Below are 17,967 nucleotides of genomic sequence, written 5' to 3'. Positions count from 1 at the left end.
TCAGCATTTGGCTAGGGACAGTTTGTTATTCGGCTTTAGGTGACAGATGAATTTACAGGTGATTTGAGGTGATGGGACTGAGCGGTGGGGGGGCAGGGCGGGAGAGTCGGGGGGTGGCATTTGGCAGGACCACTGGTGCCATGGTCGTCTTGGGGTTCAGCTGCTGGGGGCGAGGATCCCAGCAGCACAGCAAGCCGCAAAAATGTCCTTTCAATGGCGTGTCGGAGCTTGAAGGAAGATGGCACCACCTCTCAAAGTACCAACTCTCCTGTGGGTCTGGCCTTGTTTTCCTGGAGCTACACCCACCCCGCCCCCCAGAGTGGGCCTCCCCAAAATGTTAGCAGGAGAGCGTCGTGAGTGCGCTGAGGGGGTCCAGGGCGGCGGGAGGCCTGGCCAAGCCCGATGCTGCCTCCTTGTCAAGAACTTCTAGGAGCAGATTGGGGAGACTAGAGAGATGCCCCCACCCCACCCCGTCAACCTCACGGAGCAGGCTAAAGACAGGGGCGTTTCTCTGCTTCCCTCAGAAATGATCTTCCTGTGGCAGCTCCCATCGTAAAGTCCCTCTGGCTGTCACCTGGTTATGACCCCGATTGTTTGGGAAGCAAAGAACCAAAATGATATTCAAAAATCAGGTACCTGTGCTTAGGCCGTGGACAAATGTCACACGCCTGTCCTGTCCTGCCTTCTTTCTGCTGCTTCGCCCCCCTTCCCTCCCCTCCCACCCTCACTGTCTCATAAACACGGGCAGTGTCCAGGTGTAGATCTAGAAACATGAGAACAAGGCCGTGTCTGCCTGCTGCTCGGTGCCCGCTGACCCGTACTCAGGCCCAGCCGGCAAGCTCGGAAGGCCTTTTGTACAATTTTGTGCTCATCTCGCCAGCCCCCACCACGCTGCTGGGGGCCGTGCACCCTGACGTTCCTGCTTCCCGGGCTCACCAACATCCACACCAGTCCTTCTCTCCCACTCCGCCTTCCCAGTCCCTGTCCTGCAGACCAGCGGCCACCTGGATGCCCCGCCTGCGTCGCCAATGGTTCCGCGCCTTTGGGAGCCCACAGGGCAGCGACACTCTCTGGTCTAAGCAGCCTGGGGAGGGGGGGCATCTTTCCCGCCCTTTAGTGTCATCCACGTGCAACCAGTTTAATCCTTTGTTGTTGCTGTTGTTCATGTTCTCCGCTCCTTTCCTGTTTGTTTGTTTTTTTAAATTTTCCTAACAAATAATAAGCAGGGGCTTTGAAAATATCTTACATGGAAACAGTCAACACGAAACATGCCTTTGTACATGAGCCTGACGTGGGGACGAACCAACAATACCAAAGACGAAAAGAAATACCGATCCGGACAACTCCAGTGCTCCATAGCTCAGGTTGAGTCCCCCCACCCCGCCCCGGCCCCCCCACCCCCCCATCCCAGGAGTACAGCGTGGTCTTGTAACTGGAGCTTGGCGTAGCCAACGGGGGTTCCCCCCTCCACCCCCCATTCTGGCTGCGGTGGGCCTCTAATGGCCCTGGGTCTTGGGTGGTTTGGGCTCATGGATGACGGCGGCCGCCGACAGCCACGGCCCGATGGCCCGGGCAGTGCTCTGCTTGGCCACGCTGTAGTGGCTGATGACCGTGTAGAAGCGGCTTCTGGAGCTGGGGTCCTGGGATGAGTAGTAAGCCTCCAGGGAGGCCGGGATACAGCGCTTGTGCTGGGGACGAGAGAGAGAGAGAGAGAGAGTCAGGGGCAGCCCACAGACGGCTTCCAACCCGCGCCTCGACACGGCCACCCCATCTGGGGACCACGGCCAGAGAGTGGGTGACAGACAGCACCCAGTCTGGGCCTCCTGAGCATAATCACCATCACCACCATCAACTTTGATGAGAGGAGAATGGATGTCTTCTCTTCATTGGCATCCAGATGGTGCGTACGGTGGCCTCCCTACAGACTGTCTGAAGTGTAATGTGTGTCTGGCCAGGAGTTTTCGACTTTGCGTGAAGGACTGGGTCCCCAGTAGGAAGGAGAGCCCCTCCCCACAGGCGGGCACCGCAGAGGGGGCCTGACGTCAGAGGGGTCGCATGTCAGTGGTGAGGGGAGTCAGTCACCTGCCAAAGGGCTCTTACCTTATAGACGAAGCCCTCTGGGCAGCTGTGGTCGTAGGTGAAGGCTTTGTAAACCACCAGGAACACGATGCAGGCGAGGAACGCAAGGGCCAGGCTGACGAGGATGGTGACCTGCAGGGAGACACAACTGACAGTCACCCAGCCTCAGCTTCCGGCCTCGGTCCCCACCCGCAGCCAGGCTCTGTCTCAGCTCTGTCACTGCCTTGCTGCGTGACCTTAGCAAACCATTTGCTCTCTTTGGGCCTCAGTTTCCCCCTTCTGCCACATGCTTTCTGAAGCTCCTTCTTGGTCCAACGTGTGACCCCCCCCCCATTTATATTTTCTGTTAGCTGCCTGGGAATTGGGAACATGAGCGTTCCATCACGGCCACCTCAATGCCAGTACCGAATTCCAACCTCAGACACGCTCTGCTTATTTCACGTCCAACGTGGACGCAAAGACACCTTCCCAACCCCAGCCCCTGCTGCCCCCCTCCCACCGCAGGCCTGCCCCCACCCCCATGTCGTCCCATCTCGGGAAATGTCAGTCCCGTCTTCGCAGTCATTGAGGCCAAAATCACAAAGTCGTCCCAGACTCTGTTTTTCCTCTTGTTCTACGTTCAGTCTACCAGTGGATACGTCCATAATCTGACCGCTTCTTGTCCCCTGGGTCTGCTGCGCCCTGGCCCAAGCTGTCACCACTTCTCACCTGCGACAGCCACACAGCTTCCTAACCAGCCCCCCGCCCCATCCTGGCACTGACCACACAGCCGTTTCTCATAAACGCAGCCAGAGAGACCCCTTCAAAGTCCAAGCCAAGGCACAACCCTTCTCTGCTCAAAAGTACCTAGTCCCCCAAGCACCCAGTGAGGGAGCCCAGCTCCTGATGATAAACTACGAGCAAGTTTTACAAAGCAGCACAGCACCGAGCAAGCTGGGGGACCAAGAGGGTTGAGGAGAAAGGAGAAACTGGCTGATTTGGGGGGCACCTCCGGGCCTGCACTACCCACCCCAGCCCCTGTACGAAGGGGCAGGGACTGGCCCCTGTGACGCTGGGCCTCTATCGCTACATAAGCAGTATTTTTTCCCATGTTATTTTAAAAAGCTGATGGCCATTCGAGTCAGCTGGCCTAGAAATACAGCATAACTCCTCTCACAAAGAGAAGCTGTATTTGATTTAGAAGGAGAGTAATCCACGGCCTCTGAAGCAGCAGAGCCTGAGTGGGTCCCTGGCCCACTCCGTGCAACGACGCAGGACAGGGCGTGTTGCACACTTATCCTGAGAGGGCACGTCCCCTCCAACGCGGCATCCCCAGGAGTCAGGGAGAAAGAGAGGAGGAAAAGGACCCTCTTGCTGTGTCAGCCCAGCCAGGACGCTGATCCAGGACCCTCGTGACGGGCAGAAACGTGAACTTCACGGACATTCATGCTCCACAGTATCTGGGCACCTCAAGGCCCAGAGAACTGCCTTTTTATGAAGAAAGAGACCCTGGGCTCTCCTCAGAGCCACAGACCCACTCACGTCAGGGGAACAGAGCTTCGTGGGGAGACAGAAACAGAGCCGCCGGCAGGCCCTCGTCTTTCGCAAGTGACAGCTGGAGCTTCCAGAGACACAATCAGGCCACCTCGTGCCCCGCTCCTGCCTCAGCCCCAAAGGTCCTGACAATAGGGCTTGAGTGGGAAGTGCGAGGGGACAGAGGCTCCACACATTCTGCCCCAGCGACGCCCTGCTTTCCCAGCCGCTTCCATAGCACCCGGCACCGAATGGAGTGGAGCCTCGGAGCCAGGCTGTGTAGACGGAAAGCCCAGCTCCACCACTCGCCGTGTGACCCTGGACAGATTGCTTGCCCTTGGGAACCCTCTGTCACCTACACCCTCGATGGGGTAGACACCGCTGGCCTCCTCACACTGGCCGTGAGAAGGAAGAACGTGGTGGTGCTCGGAGCCCTCGGGACCGGCCTGGCCCTGGGTCATGACCTTGGTCAGCATCCCTGCAGCACGAGCTTGCGTCGCATCAGTGAGTCCCCGCAGCCCTGTGGGGCAGGTGCCATCCGTGCGCCCATTTTGCAGATGATGTCAGAGGCTGAGGGAATGAGTGGCTTTCCATATGCGAGGGCACAGTGAGGACTTGAACTTGGGTCTGAAGTCCACCTGCCTAACCATACCCGATTCTGTCCACCCATCTATACCTGCACCAGTGTTTATTTTTATTAAAAACCCATTGCCCCACGATTATAAAAGCAAAATTGGAAGTCCAAGAGGAAAAATGATGGGGTCTACACTGAGCAGCTGCCCTCCTTCTGGGAGCCAGGCACTTGGGTACAACCCTGTTTTTACGTGCCCGCTATTCGTGCTGGCCGCACGCAGCCCTGCCGAAATCTTCCCTCCCCCTGCTCGTTCTCAGTCTGCCCCTCAGTGGCCCAGCCAGCTCTCTGTGGTCACACAGACCGAGTGGGGCCACCCCAGGGCCAGGGAAGGCCTCAGCTTCATCATCCGAAAATGACTCTTCACCCCTATGCAAGTCTTCACAACACCGCCGGAGGTACCCCTGTGACGATGTCTGTGTAAACGCCGAAGTGACAAACTCATGCTTCTTGTGGCCCTCGCTGCCCTTGTGTGTCCTGAGAGCTGAACCTGGCTCAGGCGTTTCCTCGGCGTGAGGACCATTGGGTGTTACACTCTGCTGCAGTCAGCTGGGGCCTGTTCTCTCCCAGCTCCTGACAGCCCCCAGATGCAAGGCACGTAGGTCCTGCTCCCTGGAGGGCTTGCTGGTGACTTGTGCGGCTGGGGCAGAGGGACACTTCAGGCGTGGGCTGTCAGTTCCCCGGCCTCTCCTGCGTCCCCCTCCTTATACATCATCCCTGCTGGCCACTGAAGAAACTTCCTCAATGACTCCTCTGAACAGTGCGTGACGGGCTAAAAACCCCACGTCGCCCCACCGTGGGGCTGCCTTCGTGCCCCGATGCAACGGCCTTTGTGAGCCTCAGAACCGTCTAAGGAGATAGATCAGACATAGAATCCCGGGCCCCGCACACAGAGACTCGGGTGCCTGCTCTGCTTTTCAGGTGCCGGACGAACCCGGGGCCACAGGGGCTGTTGGTAAACCGCAAGGGAGCCCATCAGTACAACAGCAAGACCGAGAAGGCAGGTCTAAATGGGTGTAAAACACATTTTCTTTCCTTGGCACACCATTCTCTTCATTCTGTGGTCTCTGCCTACCCGTGCCACGTCACTGATTGCTGCCACCCGAGGAACACACTCACACATGCATACTCACGCACAGATACACACAGACACACTCAGACACAGAGACTCACACACACAGAAAGATGCACAGATACAAACACGGAGATATGCACACAGACAGATAGACACAGATGGACACACCCTCCACGGTCCAAGTTTCTGAAAATCCTAGGCTCTCCTCACATCTTCCTCCGCCTCCTCCTGGGAGGGCATCTCACACACACATACCAGGGTGCCTCTCCACAGCACCCTTCACAACAGGCCTCTCTGGGGCCCCAAGGGTGGTCCTCCCATGGCTCCCAATCACCTGTGCCCTCGTGACCCCTCACCCCTCCAGTCTCCCTGTTGACTGCAAGCTTCTCGCAGCCAGGGAGGGTGCCCAGGGGGCCCCTGCCCAGCTCGTGGCCTTGGCATGCCATGGAGTACATCTCAGTCAGCTCTGAAGGACTCACACCCGCGGCTTCAGCCGAGTCAGAGCCAGGCCCCAGAGCAGAGCCCAGTACCCTCTCTGCTCAGAGGACCATCCATCCACATCCCGGCCCCTGTCAGGGGCACATGCTGTCTCACTGCATCCCAGCCCGAGGCGCCTGGATGCAGCCGCATCCCCGTCTCCATGGAGACACCAGCCCTGCAGCCCACAGAGCACATTCCATTAAGCTACTTTCATTCCTCAATCCCCTTTCTTGGCAGAAGAGTTGATAAAAAAAATGGGAATGGGGTCAGCAGAATTGCTTTGGAAAATTAGAAATCATCTTCGCCCTCTTCCGGAGTGTGGCACCGAGACGCGGGCCAGCAGGGGTTTCTGGGCTGAAGAAGCTGCTCCACGCCCTCCGGTAACTCCTGCCCAGGGGGGAAATCACGCCCACCCACGCCACAAGCACCTGTGGCTGGGTCCTCTGTCCTCTGCACCCCAGCCCCGCTGTCAGAGCGCTGCCTTTGCCCAGTGGGCAGAAGGGTCTCTACCCAGTCTTCTTCCCCCGCCCCCTCCAGCCCTATCACAGACCCACCCACACTGGCACACACACACTCCCCTCCACCCCAGGGGGCAGTCTTACAAGAGTTTTCCCAGACCACAGTTAACGGAGGGGCCTGAGGCGGCCACCCTTGGGGAAGTGGGAGCTGGGCTGTCGGAGGTTCCCGCCATCCCCAGGACGAGTCCATGTGGCTCGCTCTGCTCTCACGGCATCAGTGATGGGGTCCACACTGAGCAGCTGCCCTCCTTCTGGGAGCCAGGCACTTGGGTACAAAGCCTGCCACTAGGTGGAGGTGCCTCTGTGAGCACCGCCCCCCGGCAAAGGCCCTGGGCCCCAGTCTCCCCTGAGTGCCCTCGGCTCCTCCCTCTGTAACAGGGGAGCAGTGGGGAGAGGCGACAGGAGGTCAAACAGGTCACCTGCCTTGCCCTCGTCTGAAGCAGGGCATGCCGGGAAGTGAGCGGATCGGAGCGATTTCTGCTGTGACATCATGTCTTGGGTAGGACTGCCGACCCTCAAATGGCAGGACAGGCCTGGAGAGTGAGCTTCGGCTTGGTCTCCTCCTTGCTCTGAGGTGACTTCCTCAGCGGGGCTCAGACCCTGGAGAGGGGGCTGGCTGGGCTTACGGGCCCTGCTCCCACATCCGAGAGGATTTCATTGGAAAAGATGACCGTGGACACTAAGATTATTTAACACAGTGTGGTTGTTTTAACTTTCTTTCTTACTCATGATTGTTAAACCAGCCCTATAAAGGTAAGTCTTGCTATCTTTCTCATTTTATGGATGAAGAATGTAACACCCAAAGAAGCCATCTGCCCGAGAAAACTCAAAGACGGGAGATCAGAGAAGCAGGGTGTGGACTCAGGCGTGATCCCAAAGGTCTTGTACGTCCCTCGCTCCACATCCCAGGAACAGTGCCTCCTCCAGGGCGCTGTTAGGAAAGCACAGACCGCCCCATCCCCAAACCGAAAGCTTCCGTTATCACGCTGTTGGGCCAGCTCCCCGTGGAAGCCCCCCCAAAAACCCATTAAAGGAGCCCATTCTCTGGGGCCCCAGTGAATCCAGCTAAGTAAATTGCCTTTTGAAAGGAAAAGGAAACATCTGTGGCCTCAGACTTTCTATGAGCAGTAATTCCAGACTCTCCCAGGAGAACCTCCCCCCACTCCCCCCCCCCAGAAGGAGAAGCGGGCGCCCGAGCCCATCCAGAGCCAGGCACACATCAACCCTCGTGGGGCCCTTGAAAGAGGAAGAAACACAATTTACATGGGAACATTTCAGAGCATAACTCATTTCCCAGTTTAATCTGCTGTTGGCACAGTCATTAAAAGGAAGAAACGAGGGTCCAGGGGCCCCGCTTATGAAAGAGATAAATCTCTGGCCTCCTGCAGTATTTTTTATTTTGCAAGTTCACGCCGTCCGTCACCTTGAACCAGAGGAGATCAAGACCTTGGATGGTGAGCATCTTACAGGATGGAGATGCTGAGGCCATACGTCATAAGGTCTTCAGAAGCCGATGAACAAAAGACGAACGCGGAATGGAGATCGGAACACACGCAACTACATCTAAACAGCCTTTAAGAGGGAAGGGGCCAACCTTTTCTGGTCACCTACTATGTGCAAGCACAGAGCAGACAGGTGACAGAGACCGGTGAGGAAGCCCAGGGGTGAGGGAGTGGCGCGTGTCCGGCACGGCGGGGACTGGGGTGGACGTGCCCCTCCCACCCCGGGCACCTGTGGCCCAGGATGGGAATGTGGTCCACATCATGGCTGATCTGCTTTTTCAGAACAAGCCCCGGAAAGACTTCAACTGTAAGTGCAACTTCCCAATTTTAAGCTGGGGGCAGCAGATACAAATCTAGGCTCCCAATTAAACCGTCCAACAGTCCTGTCAAGTCCATCTTTTTATCCCTATTTTAGAGGAAACTAGTTTTCAAAAGGGCACTGGTTCCAGTGAGATAGCAGTCAGCAATGGCTGATGCCAGGACTTGCCACCCAACTGTTCTAGAAGGGAGGTGATGAGGCCCAAGGGCAGTCAGGAAGCAGAGATGGCTGGGGCTGGGAGGAGAGCCGGCTCCCAGGCGGTGATGCCAGCACCTGCGGCCCCTCGTGGAGCCTGTCCCACAAGCGAGGCACCAGGCTGAGTGTACCCGGCGTTACTGGGCACACACAACTGTGCAACGAAGCTCCGCTCTCCCTGACTTGCTAGGGGGACTCCCCAGGGTCACTCGGCCAGGACGGGCTGAGCCTCTCCTTTCAAACATTTGCACCACACGCCAGGGCCTTCCTCCCGCCTTGGCTGCAGGGCAAGGAGAGACCTTGGGGCTTCCACTGCGACCCTCCCAGTCCCCGGCGCTTTGTTAAAGATGGCCCAGACAAGAAGGCGCTCACAGAGTGACACCCCGTGAACTCAAACGTCACCCGGCCTTGCTGCTCCCCCCAGGTGTGACTGCAGCTGCAGGTCTGTCCTGACACACAGGCACTTGCGCTGAGAGGAGCAACGAGGTCATGACGTTCCCACGCTGCTTCCCGGATGAGGGTATTAATGTATCGTCTGAGAAAATGGAAGTCTTCCAGGAGTCCAGAGTCTGGGGTGCAGGGATTTAAGAGGGAATGGGTGCATGGTGGGCGGAGCCAGGCTTTAGCACCAGGCCAACCCTGCGGCCTGAGCAAGCAGCGTGGCTTCACTGGGTATCCATGTCTGCAAATGTGGGGCCCGGCCGAGCACTCACGTACCAGGCAGGCACGCTGCAGGGACGGCTCCCACAGACCCTGGCTGTGGCGCTCCCAGCGATGCTGGGCTTCCTTACCGTCACTCTTGGGGACACCCTGCCCTTAAGCAGTTGCCTGGAGATCCAACTGCTTGACCTCCTGTCACTAAAACAGCAGGCTGCCGGCGGGACCTCTTAATTGCACTGAAGTGGTCTGTTGAGTCACAGTCTTACCACAATTTCTCGTGCTTTTACCAGAGCAGGAATGGGGCCCCAGCCTCCCGCCCCTGCTCCCTAGCTCCGCATAATGGAAGTGCCTGTCCCTTAGCATGGCTCTGACTCGACAAAGGCGAGCGAGTCACACGGCAGACACCCGAGGTGGCACACGCAGCCAGCCTGTGGGCCCCAGAGACCGCTGCGCAGAGCACTGAGCCCAGGCTTGGAACCTGGTGACGTCCCCTTCCCGCAACCAAGTTCCCACAGGGGCTGCAGCCTGGGTCCAGTTTGTGTGCTTATTCAGCTGTGCCCTCTGGCCATGCCTTTCCAGTGCCGGGCAGGCGGGCCGCGCTGGGCATTGGGGCCCAGAGGGAAGGGCCAGCGTCCTTCCCGGGAGCAGAAGCTGCTCTTTGCAGGGCTGGGGGGTGAGGTCCCAGTCAGGGCCTCTTCCTGGGCATGGAAAATAAAACAGGGAGCCTGGAATGTTCTTGGCTCCAGGCTCAGAAAGCGGGTTTGACACCTGCCTGGGCGAGCCCTGAGCTTGGGCCGAGCTGTTTGCTCCCTGGAGGACCCCGGGGCTGGGCTGTGGAAGGTGCTCGATCAGTCTGTGCAAGTCAGTAAGCTCCACCTAATGAGTTCCATTCATCTTATTTTTATGACACCCTCTGTCCTTTTCCAGAAACGACTGAAGGCCACGCACAGGCTCCATGATTTAGTCGTCGCTGAGACTCACGGATGGGAACTCGCCAGCGTTGCCTCGAGCCTGTGACAGGGTCTCTCCGTGGTGTCTTCTCAACCACCCTCTGAGGTCAGTATTGCTATTATGTCCCCATTTTACAGATGAGGAAAATGGTCACAAAGAGAGGAAAGGACTGAGGGTGGCCGTAAATTGAAGGCAGGACTTAAAATGGTGCCCACACTTGCAGCGGGGGGCAATAAGTTGGCTCCGGGTTTACCAGAAGCCCGACCCAAGACAGACACGGGATCCTTTAAAAAACATTCAAAGTGTAACAGGGGTGTCCACCCTGCGGCCCCTGGGCCGCATGCGGCTCAGGATGGCTGGGAGTGCGGCCCAACTCAAGATCGTAAATTTACTCAAAACACGACGAGATTTGTGTGTATGTGATTATGTGTCGTAGTGTATTGAATGTGTGGCCTAAGACAACTCGTCTTCCAGGGTGGCCCAGAGACACCAAAAGGTTAGACAGCCCTGGTAGCAGAAGGTGAGAGCTGACTGACCGCTGGGAAGATACGCGCACGGCGCCAGCCCCATCCAGGCGGCCGCGGGCGCGTTGTTCCTGTCTCCCGTTCTGATTTTCCTCTGTGCGGGGAGAACGAGGATGACAACATCCCCGTCGCCGGGCAGTCACGAGGGTCAAAGGAGCCGCTGAAGGCAGCAAGCACAGCGCCCGGACCCCAGGAGGTGCCCCATCAATGCCCACCCTCCTGTCTTATTTCGGGTCTTTCTCCCACCCCCACTGCGGGCCTGAGGCACCTTGGCGCAGGGGTGCTTAGCTGTAGGCTCACTGCTGAGGCTGCCGGGCCAGCTCATTCTTCCCAGAAAGGAAGAAAGAGGCCGTGCCGGGGCCTTTTCAAGCACGTGCTCCTGAATTTCACACGAGGGCGGCTGAACGGTTTGGTGAGTCCCAGCTTGGGCCCGGCTTGACATCCACGTTAGCACCAAAGTTGCCTCCAACCCCCCCCTGATGTCCCCCCGCTGCCCTGGGAGACCGGGAGAGCCGCGCTTCCCCTGCATCCCTTGCCGCGGAGACGCGCGATGGATTTTCCTGCCTCATTTTCGTGTTTTAAAGGACGGTTTCCCCAGGGCTCCGCGGAGAGCTGAGATGGAGCGAATCTCATTCACATGTTACCATGTAACCCAAGGACTAATTGTGTCCCTGACAACAGACACGGACGGAACAGCTGTCCACGGCGGCCCAGGGCCAGGCACGCGGGGGGCAGTGGTGGCTTATAAGCATTCTCTGCCCTCAGCAGAGATACGTGAAGGCGAGGGAGAAGCACTGTGATACAGACAGCACGGGGGTGGGGGCGGGGAGGGGAGGGGGTGGGGACCAGGTGACCTGGCCAGAGACAACAGCCTGTGTGAAGGCGAGGAGGTGTGGGTGGTGCGTGGTGGCGAAACAGGAAGCTTGCACGGGAAACTGAGGTAGGCTGGAGAAGGGGCCTGAGTGCCAGACAGAATCTGATGGGATCCCGGAGGGCTAACAGGCAAATACCATCTATCTGCTCTTCACTGACATGGTTCCAGCTGAGTCTTAAAAATTCCTCAGGTGCCCTGAGCCAGTTGGAGTGTTGTCTCGCACACCAAAATTTGTGGGTTCGATACCCGGTTGGGGCGCATAGAGGAAGCAGCCAATCGATGTTTTTCTCTCCCATCGATGTGTCTGTATCTCTCTCTCTCTTCCTTCCTGTCTCTCTAAAAATCAGTGAAAACATATCCTTGGGTGAGGATTTTTTTTAAAAAAACTGTTTTTTAATTCTTGGGCAGTTTGGATGGAAATGGAAGTGGAGGGGGCGATATTGGGGGGTGGGAAGACCAGGCAAGGGCTCTAAAACTAACCCAGACCTGAGGGAGCATTCCATGATCGTCTTCTTCCCAGTCCAGCACTGAGCCAGGTACTTGGGGAGATGCCAAAACAAGGCGATAAGCTCAGGTTGACTGGGTACCCACCGTGTTCCAGTGCTTTCTATATGGCATCTCTTCTTAGTATCACAAAACAAATTTAGTATCTTCATCCAACACATGGAAGACCTGAAGCTCAGGGAAGCACAAAGAAGGGAGTCGCACAGGTGAGCAAGGCCGGGCTCCACTCCCATAGACCAGCGTGGCCCGACCCTGCAGACCAGCCTCAGAAGTAGCTGTGGCCCCAACACAAAGAGGAGGCAATGATTGTATCAGTGTGTGCAGCCTGCAGTAGATGTTGTCCTGGGGAATCTAACAATGACCAGTGTAAGCCTGGACGGTAATGAAATACACAGCCCTGAGCCCTGTTAATATTCCATGATAAATGTTGTAGCTTTAAACTCGCATTCACGTCCGTGGAGGTTTCAGCCGCATGCCTACACTCCAGGGCAGCAGATGTGGGCTGGGCCTGGCATTCCATGACTCACCCACACCACAGACCCCCAGGCCTGGGACATGGTGGCTCCTCTGTAAATACTTATTGACTGAATGGGGCCACTCAGAGAAAAATCTCTGAAGGAGATAGAATTAAGAGAATGATGATGAGTTTGTTTCAAAGGCTCACCTTTCAAAGCTTTAGAGGGATGGCTAGTTACCAATGGAATTCATTTGTCTATTAATTCTTCACATATTTACTGAAAAACTCCCTATGCCCTTCCAAATATCACTAAGGCAGGCGAGTTTATGGGTTTACTCTTTAACAAACAGCTTGAAGGAACAGATTATTTCTACTCTTCCAAATTTTTCTAGAGCATTTACAAAGAAGAAGAAATGTATGTTCTCTTTCCAAAGATGGCATAACTCTGATACCCTACCTGCCCCGGACGGCACAAAAAAGAAAACTCAACACAACCTCACAATCTTAATAAAGCAAAGATTCGAAGAATATATTAGCAAACAGAATCCAGTGCTACACCATGACCAAAGGAAAACCTGTAAGAATGGCTTCATATTTAAAAACCGACCAGCATTCTCCTAATGTATCATAATGTTAGATCAAAGAAGCCAAACCATATACCATCTTCTTAAATGCAGAAAGGGCACTGGGAGAAACCAAAGTCCATCCTAATGTAAATGGTAAAACACTGGTCGATCTAAGGATACTGACCAATGCAGTTGGACAAGAAAAATGACACTAGGCATCTAAAATTTGGAAAGAAGCAATAACATAAGAAAACTAACTATTAGAGAGGGGAAGCAGTGTTGGCATTATGGACAGATGACACATTATACACGTAGAAAATTCAAAGAATCAACATGTTTTTTGACTTTTTTTCTTCTTTCCCTTTTTGAAATTGTTTCTTTTTTCCCTTAAGGAATCAAATATTTAAACAAATTAATAAGAATAGTTGGTACCTGCCTGGTGGCAAATGTACAAGATTGAAAAGCCTTTTTATTAAGTATCAATAACAACCAGTTAAAAAATATAATGGAAGAAAGGGTCCCCTTTATTATTAGCAACAAAAAATCGCTAAACTACTTTGAAATAAATTTAATAAGAACCATAAAGATTATCTTAAAGCTCAGTTGAGAACCTTGAAAGAAGACTTCAACAGATGTGAAGTTAAATATTGTCTCCAGACGGAGAGAGGCTTGAAATGTTAAAGATGTATCTTCTCCTCAAATTAATCGAGAAACTTGGGGAACCCAAATTAAAAATTAGCATGATTTTTGGAAAATAAACAATATATTAACATTTATCAGGAGAAACAGACATGTGAGAATGGGTAAGGACTCTCTGGAGAGTAAAAGGGAAGAAGGAAGAAGAGTTTACACAGACTTTTAAGATGCGTTGTAAAACCAAGTCATGGAGAGAATTTGGCGTTGGCTCCATTCCCATCGCCAAACAAGGGTCAGGCCAGTGGAAGAGAGGAGAGCTGAGCAGTGAGCGGAAACGCACGTGGGCGTGCGGAACCTGGGAAAGGCGGCATGCCAAGTCAGACACGATTAACTCGTGCTCGCAGACTGCCTGGCACCTGGCCATTCCCAGAGAAATGAAATGGGATCCCCAGTTTACTCCTTACAGATTCCAGATGGGTCCCAATTTTAACATACAAAATAAAATCATTCGGGTTCCAGAAGAAAACAAGAGCGTGGGGCGGGAGAGGCCTCGGTTTTCAGAGAGTCGAGGGTGCCCATACTTTCCACGTTCTGGAGTCGGTGATCACAGCAGCAGTGAGAAACCCCGAAGCTTGGAAAAGCAGTCGTACCCCAAACAAAGCCGACGGCAGAGGACAACTGAGAAAAGACCAAACAGGCGAGAATGACTAAGCGCCTAGCTCTGGGGAGAGGCTGTGCCAAGCAGGGGGAAGGATTTACAGCAGTCCAACCAGACAGAACGCCTTCCAGGAAAGGAGTCAAGGTCCAGCGTCAATCAGTATATGGAAAGGGGGCTCCGTGTCACCAGTAATGAGAGACAGACAAGTTCAGACAAAGCTGAGGTGCCATGTTCTATCTGCCGGGCTGGTAAAACTTTTCAGGGTTGTTGACACTAACAACGTGGAGTAGAACACATTCGTAGGCGGTGGCGGAGGGAGGACTAGTCGGACAATTGGGGGAGGTAACGTATCAAAACCCACTCGATGGAAGACTCACATACCCTGTGGCAAGGCTTTTAAGAGGAAGNAAAAAAATCGCTAAACTACTTTAAAATAAATTTAATAAGAACCATAAAGATCATCTTAAAGCTCAGTTGAGAACCTTGAAAGAAGACTTCAACAGATGTGAAGTTAAATATTGTCTCCAGATGGAGAGAGGCTTGAAATGTTAAAGATGTATCTTCTCAAATTAATTGAGAAACTTGGGGAACCCAAATTAAAAATTAGCATGATTTTTGGAAACTAAACAATATATTAACATTTATAGGGAGAAACAGACATGTGAGAATGGGTAAGGACTCTCTGGAGAGTAAAAGGGAAGAGGGAAGAAGAGTTCACACAGACTTTTAAGATGCGCTGTAAAACCAAGTCATGGAGAGAATTTGGCGTTGGCTCCATTCCCATCGCCAAACAAGGGTCAGGCCAGTGGAAGAGAGGAGAGCTGAGCAGTGAGCGGAAATGCACGTGGGCGTGCGGAACCTGGGAAAGGCGGCATGCCAAGTCAGACACGATTAACTCGTGATCGCAGACTGCCTGGCACCTGGCCACTCCCAGAGAAATGAAATGGGATCCCCAGTTTACTCCTTACAGATTCCAGATGGGTCCCAATTTTAACATGCAAAATAAAATCATTCGGGTTCCAGAAGAAAACAAGAGCGTGGGGCGGGAGAGGCCTCGGTTTTCAGAGAGTCGAGGGTGCCCATACTTTCCACGTTCTGGAGTCGGTGATCACAGCAGCAGTGAGAAACCCCGAAGCTTGGAAAAGCAGTCGTACCCCAAACAAAGCCCACGGCAGAGGACAACTGAGAAAAGACCAAACAGGCGAGAATGACTAAGCGCCTAGCTCTGGGGAGAGGCTGTGCCAAGCAGGGGGAAGGATTTACAGCAGTCCAACCAGACAGAACGCCTTCCAGGAAAGGAGTCAAGGTCCAGCGTCAATCAGTATATGGAAAGGGGGCTCCGTGTCACCAGTAATGAGAGACAGACAAGTTCAGACAAAGCTGAGGTGCCATGTTCTATCTGCCGGGCTGGTAAAACTTTTCAGGGTTGTTGACACTAACAACGTGGAGTAGAACACATTCGTAGGCGGTGGCGGAGGGAGGACTGGTCGGACAATTGGGGGAGGTAACGTATCAAAACCCACTCGATGGAAGACTCACATACCCTGTGGCAAGGCTTTTAAGAGGAAGATCCTCATGCCCTCCAAATACACGTGTGAAACATATGAAACATGCATGAGCATGTATGTGGGAGACACGCTGGGAAGCTCACTGCCGCGAAAGACTGAACGCGAGATCAGCAATGGGGCGCTGATTGGGAAGGATCAGGAAAACCCTCAGCGTGCAGTCATCAGCAAGAACAAGATCTCAACATGCTGATGCGGACAGGTCTCTGAGAGAAGAGAAAAAAGCCTGGTGCAGAGGAATGGGTACAGAATGGTCCCGATTGAGAGAACGAAAAAGGATAACAAATGTGTATAGATATATAGATATATGTATATGATGACGTGCAGAAAATGCCCCGGGCTGAGAACTTGAAGGGCTACCCTACACTTCCCCCGTACCCTGTTCTGTGGTGATGGAAACATTCTATAAACCCAAGCTGTCAGATACTGTCGCTGCTGGGCTTGTGTGGCTGTTGAGCATTTGACATGCGGCTTGTGTGACTGAGAAATTGAATTTGAATTTTATTTCATTTTAATTCATTGGAATGTATCTAGCTACATGTGGATAGCACATAGACTGTGGATATTTGGGAGGAGAAGGGTTATCAAGAGAGATAAAAGGAGACTTATTACCAGCGCATGCTTTTCTGGATGGTTGGACTTCCGCACGTGTTCATTGTGTGACTCTTTCATTGTAAAAAAAGAAAAGAGACTGGCCCCCCAGGGTCGACAGTCACAGGGGTGTAGGGCAGAATCAGGAGGGGTGGTGTTGGTCCTCGGGAGCCCAGGTTTCCCCGGGGCCATGGAGGAACGCAGGGAAGGGGGTAACTGCCCGAAGGAGGTCAAGCAGACCAACTCCTCTGTGAGTAAGGCCCCAGAGGAGGAAACGGCCACCGGTTAGGATAGGTGCATCCCAGAGGTGACATTTCAGGGGGCCTTTGAGAGGAGGAGGGGTGCGCCAGATGATGGGGCCAGAGAGAAGCATTCAGGACGAAGGATAGAGCTAAGCTAAGGAGCTGGGGTATGTGTCCAGGATTGCAAGAGTAACTCAGGTTGGCAAGGAGGATGTAAAGACAGGAAGGAGAGGAGGTTGAAGACACGAGCAAGAGACAGTTTCTGAGGACAAGGTTCAGAGGACCAAGGAGCTCACATTCCACCCTGAAGGCCAGGGAAGCCCCAGAATCGTTTTAAGCAGGAGAGAGACGTGCTCCCGCATGACCTGGGGGAGAGACACACACTGGCTACGACTTGGGAGGTCAAAATCAAAGACTGCAGCTGGAAATGAGGGTCCAGGTGAAACCCAAACAAGACTCATCTTCATCCTCTGTAGAAAAATCGCAATCAAGCGATTTATGGACCTAAAAATTGCATTCTGTACATTTTGCCCGTGAAAACATTCACACTTGGTCTTTGAGAGTTAGGCAGTATCGAGAGGAAAGAAAATCCGAAGGGAGGCAGTACGCTCACCTTCCACCGCCACCTCATTTCTGATTAAGCCCCCTAGGCACGCCCTTGAGGAGTCTTTTGTCTTTGCTAATTTTCCTAGGGGTTCAAATATCCGGGAGATGGCTAGGAAACTAAACCGTGCACCACACAAACCTGACGCGCCTTGGTGGGTTGGCAGGGGCGTGATTTCTGTGTTTAGACCAGTAAACAGGGCGGTAAATCCTGGCTAAGGTTTCTCAGCCTGGACGCTATTGCTGTTTGGGGCAGGATAATTCTTTGTTATGGGGACCATCCTGTCTCTTAGGGTGCCTAACAGCATTTCTGGTCTCTACTCATTAAATGCCATTAAATGCCACACACACACCAGTTCTGACGACCATAATGTCCCCTGGGGAGCAAAGTCATGCCTGGCTGAGAGCCATTGTCATAGAACGTCAAAGACAGAAGAGCCCTGGGTGACCGGCCCACCCAACTTCCTCGTTTTATAAATGGGGACCCTGAGGCCCAGAGAATGAGACAAGAAACCGGGTTTTCTTACTCTGTTTAGAGGCTTTCTCTTTTTTAGAGACAAGAGATCCTTTTCTTGGCCTCAGAAAAATGCCATAAAAGAAAAAAATTGGAAGGATTTCAGTTCAGTTTCATCTAGCTGAATATTCATTTATTCTCTCCCTCTCTCTCACTGACATGCAGGAATTTCTACTCATTAACTGGGTTATCTCGCCACAAATGCCCTCAAAATTAATAACAATAATAATAAAGATTATGAAACCCCCCCCTAATTCAGCATTTTCTACTTTTTGTTTGTCCGCCATGGTGAGGTTAAGGGGAAGGCGCCT

At 53.6% G+C, this 17,967-nt stretch overlaps 1 protein-coding gene across 1 annotated transcript in view; it reads right to left on the bottom strand.

The window, feature by feature from the left end:
* Window positions 1–1,411: 1,411 nt before the first annotated feature.
* The window catches only part of NSG2 (neuronal vesicle trafficking associated 2), a 38,634-nt gene continuing 22,078 nt past the window's right edge, over window positions 1,412–17,967 (bottom strand). The window contains exons 4-5 of the mRNA XM_037057728.1: window positions 2,101–2,211; window positions 1,412–1,688 (exon numbers count right to left, since the gene is read on the bottom strand). Of these exons, the coding sequence (XP_036913623.1) occupies window positions 1,497–1,688; window positions 2,101–2,211 (303 nt within the window). The 3' untranslated portion in view covers window positions 1,412–1,496. The remainder of the gene's footprint in view (window positions 1,689–2,100; window positions 2,212–17,967) is intronic.

This window comes from Sturnira hondurensis, unplaced genomic scaffold (assembly GCF_014824575.4).
Source record: "Sturnira hondurensis isolate 20B ecotype Veracruz unplaced genomic scaffold, ASM1482457v3 Scaffold0009733, whole genome shotgun sequence".
In the NCBI taxonomy this organism is placed as follows: Eukaryota; Metazoa; Chordata; class Mammalia; order Chiroptera; family Phyllostomidae; genus Sturnira; species Sturnira hondurensis.
The sequence above is the reverse complement of the archived record's forward strand: the minus strand, read 5'-3'. Positions and strand labels throughout refer to the sequence as shown.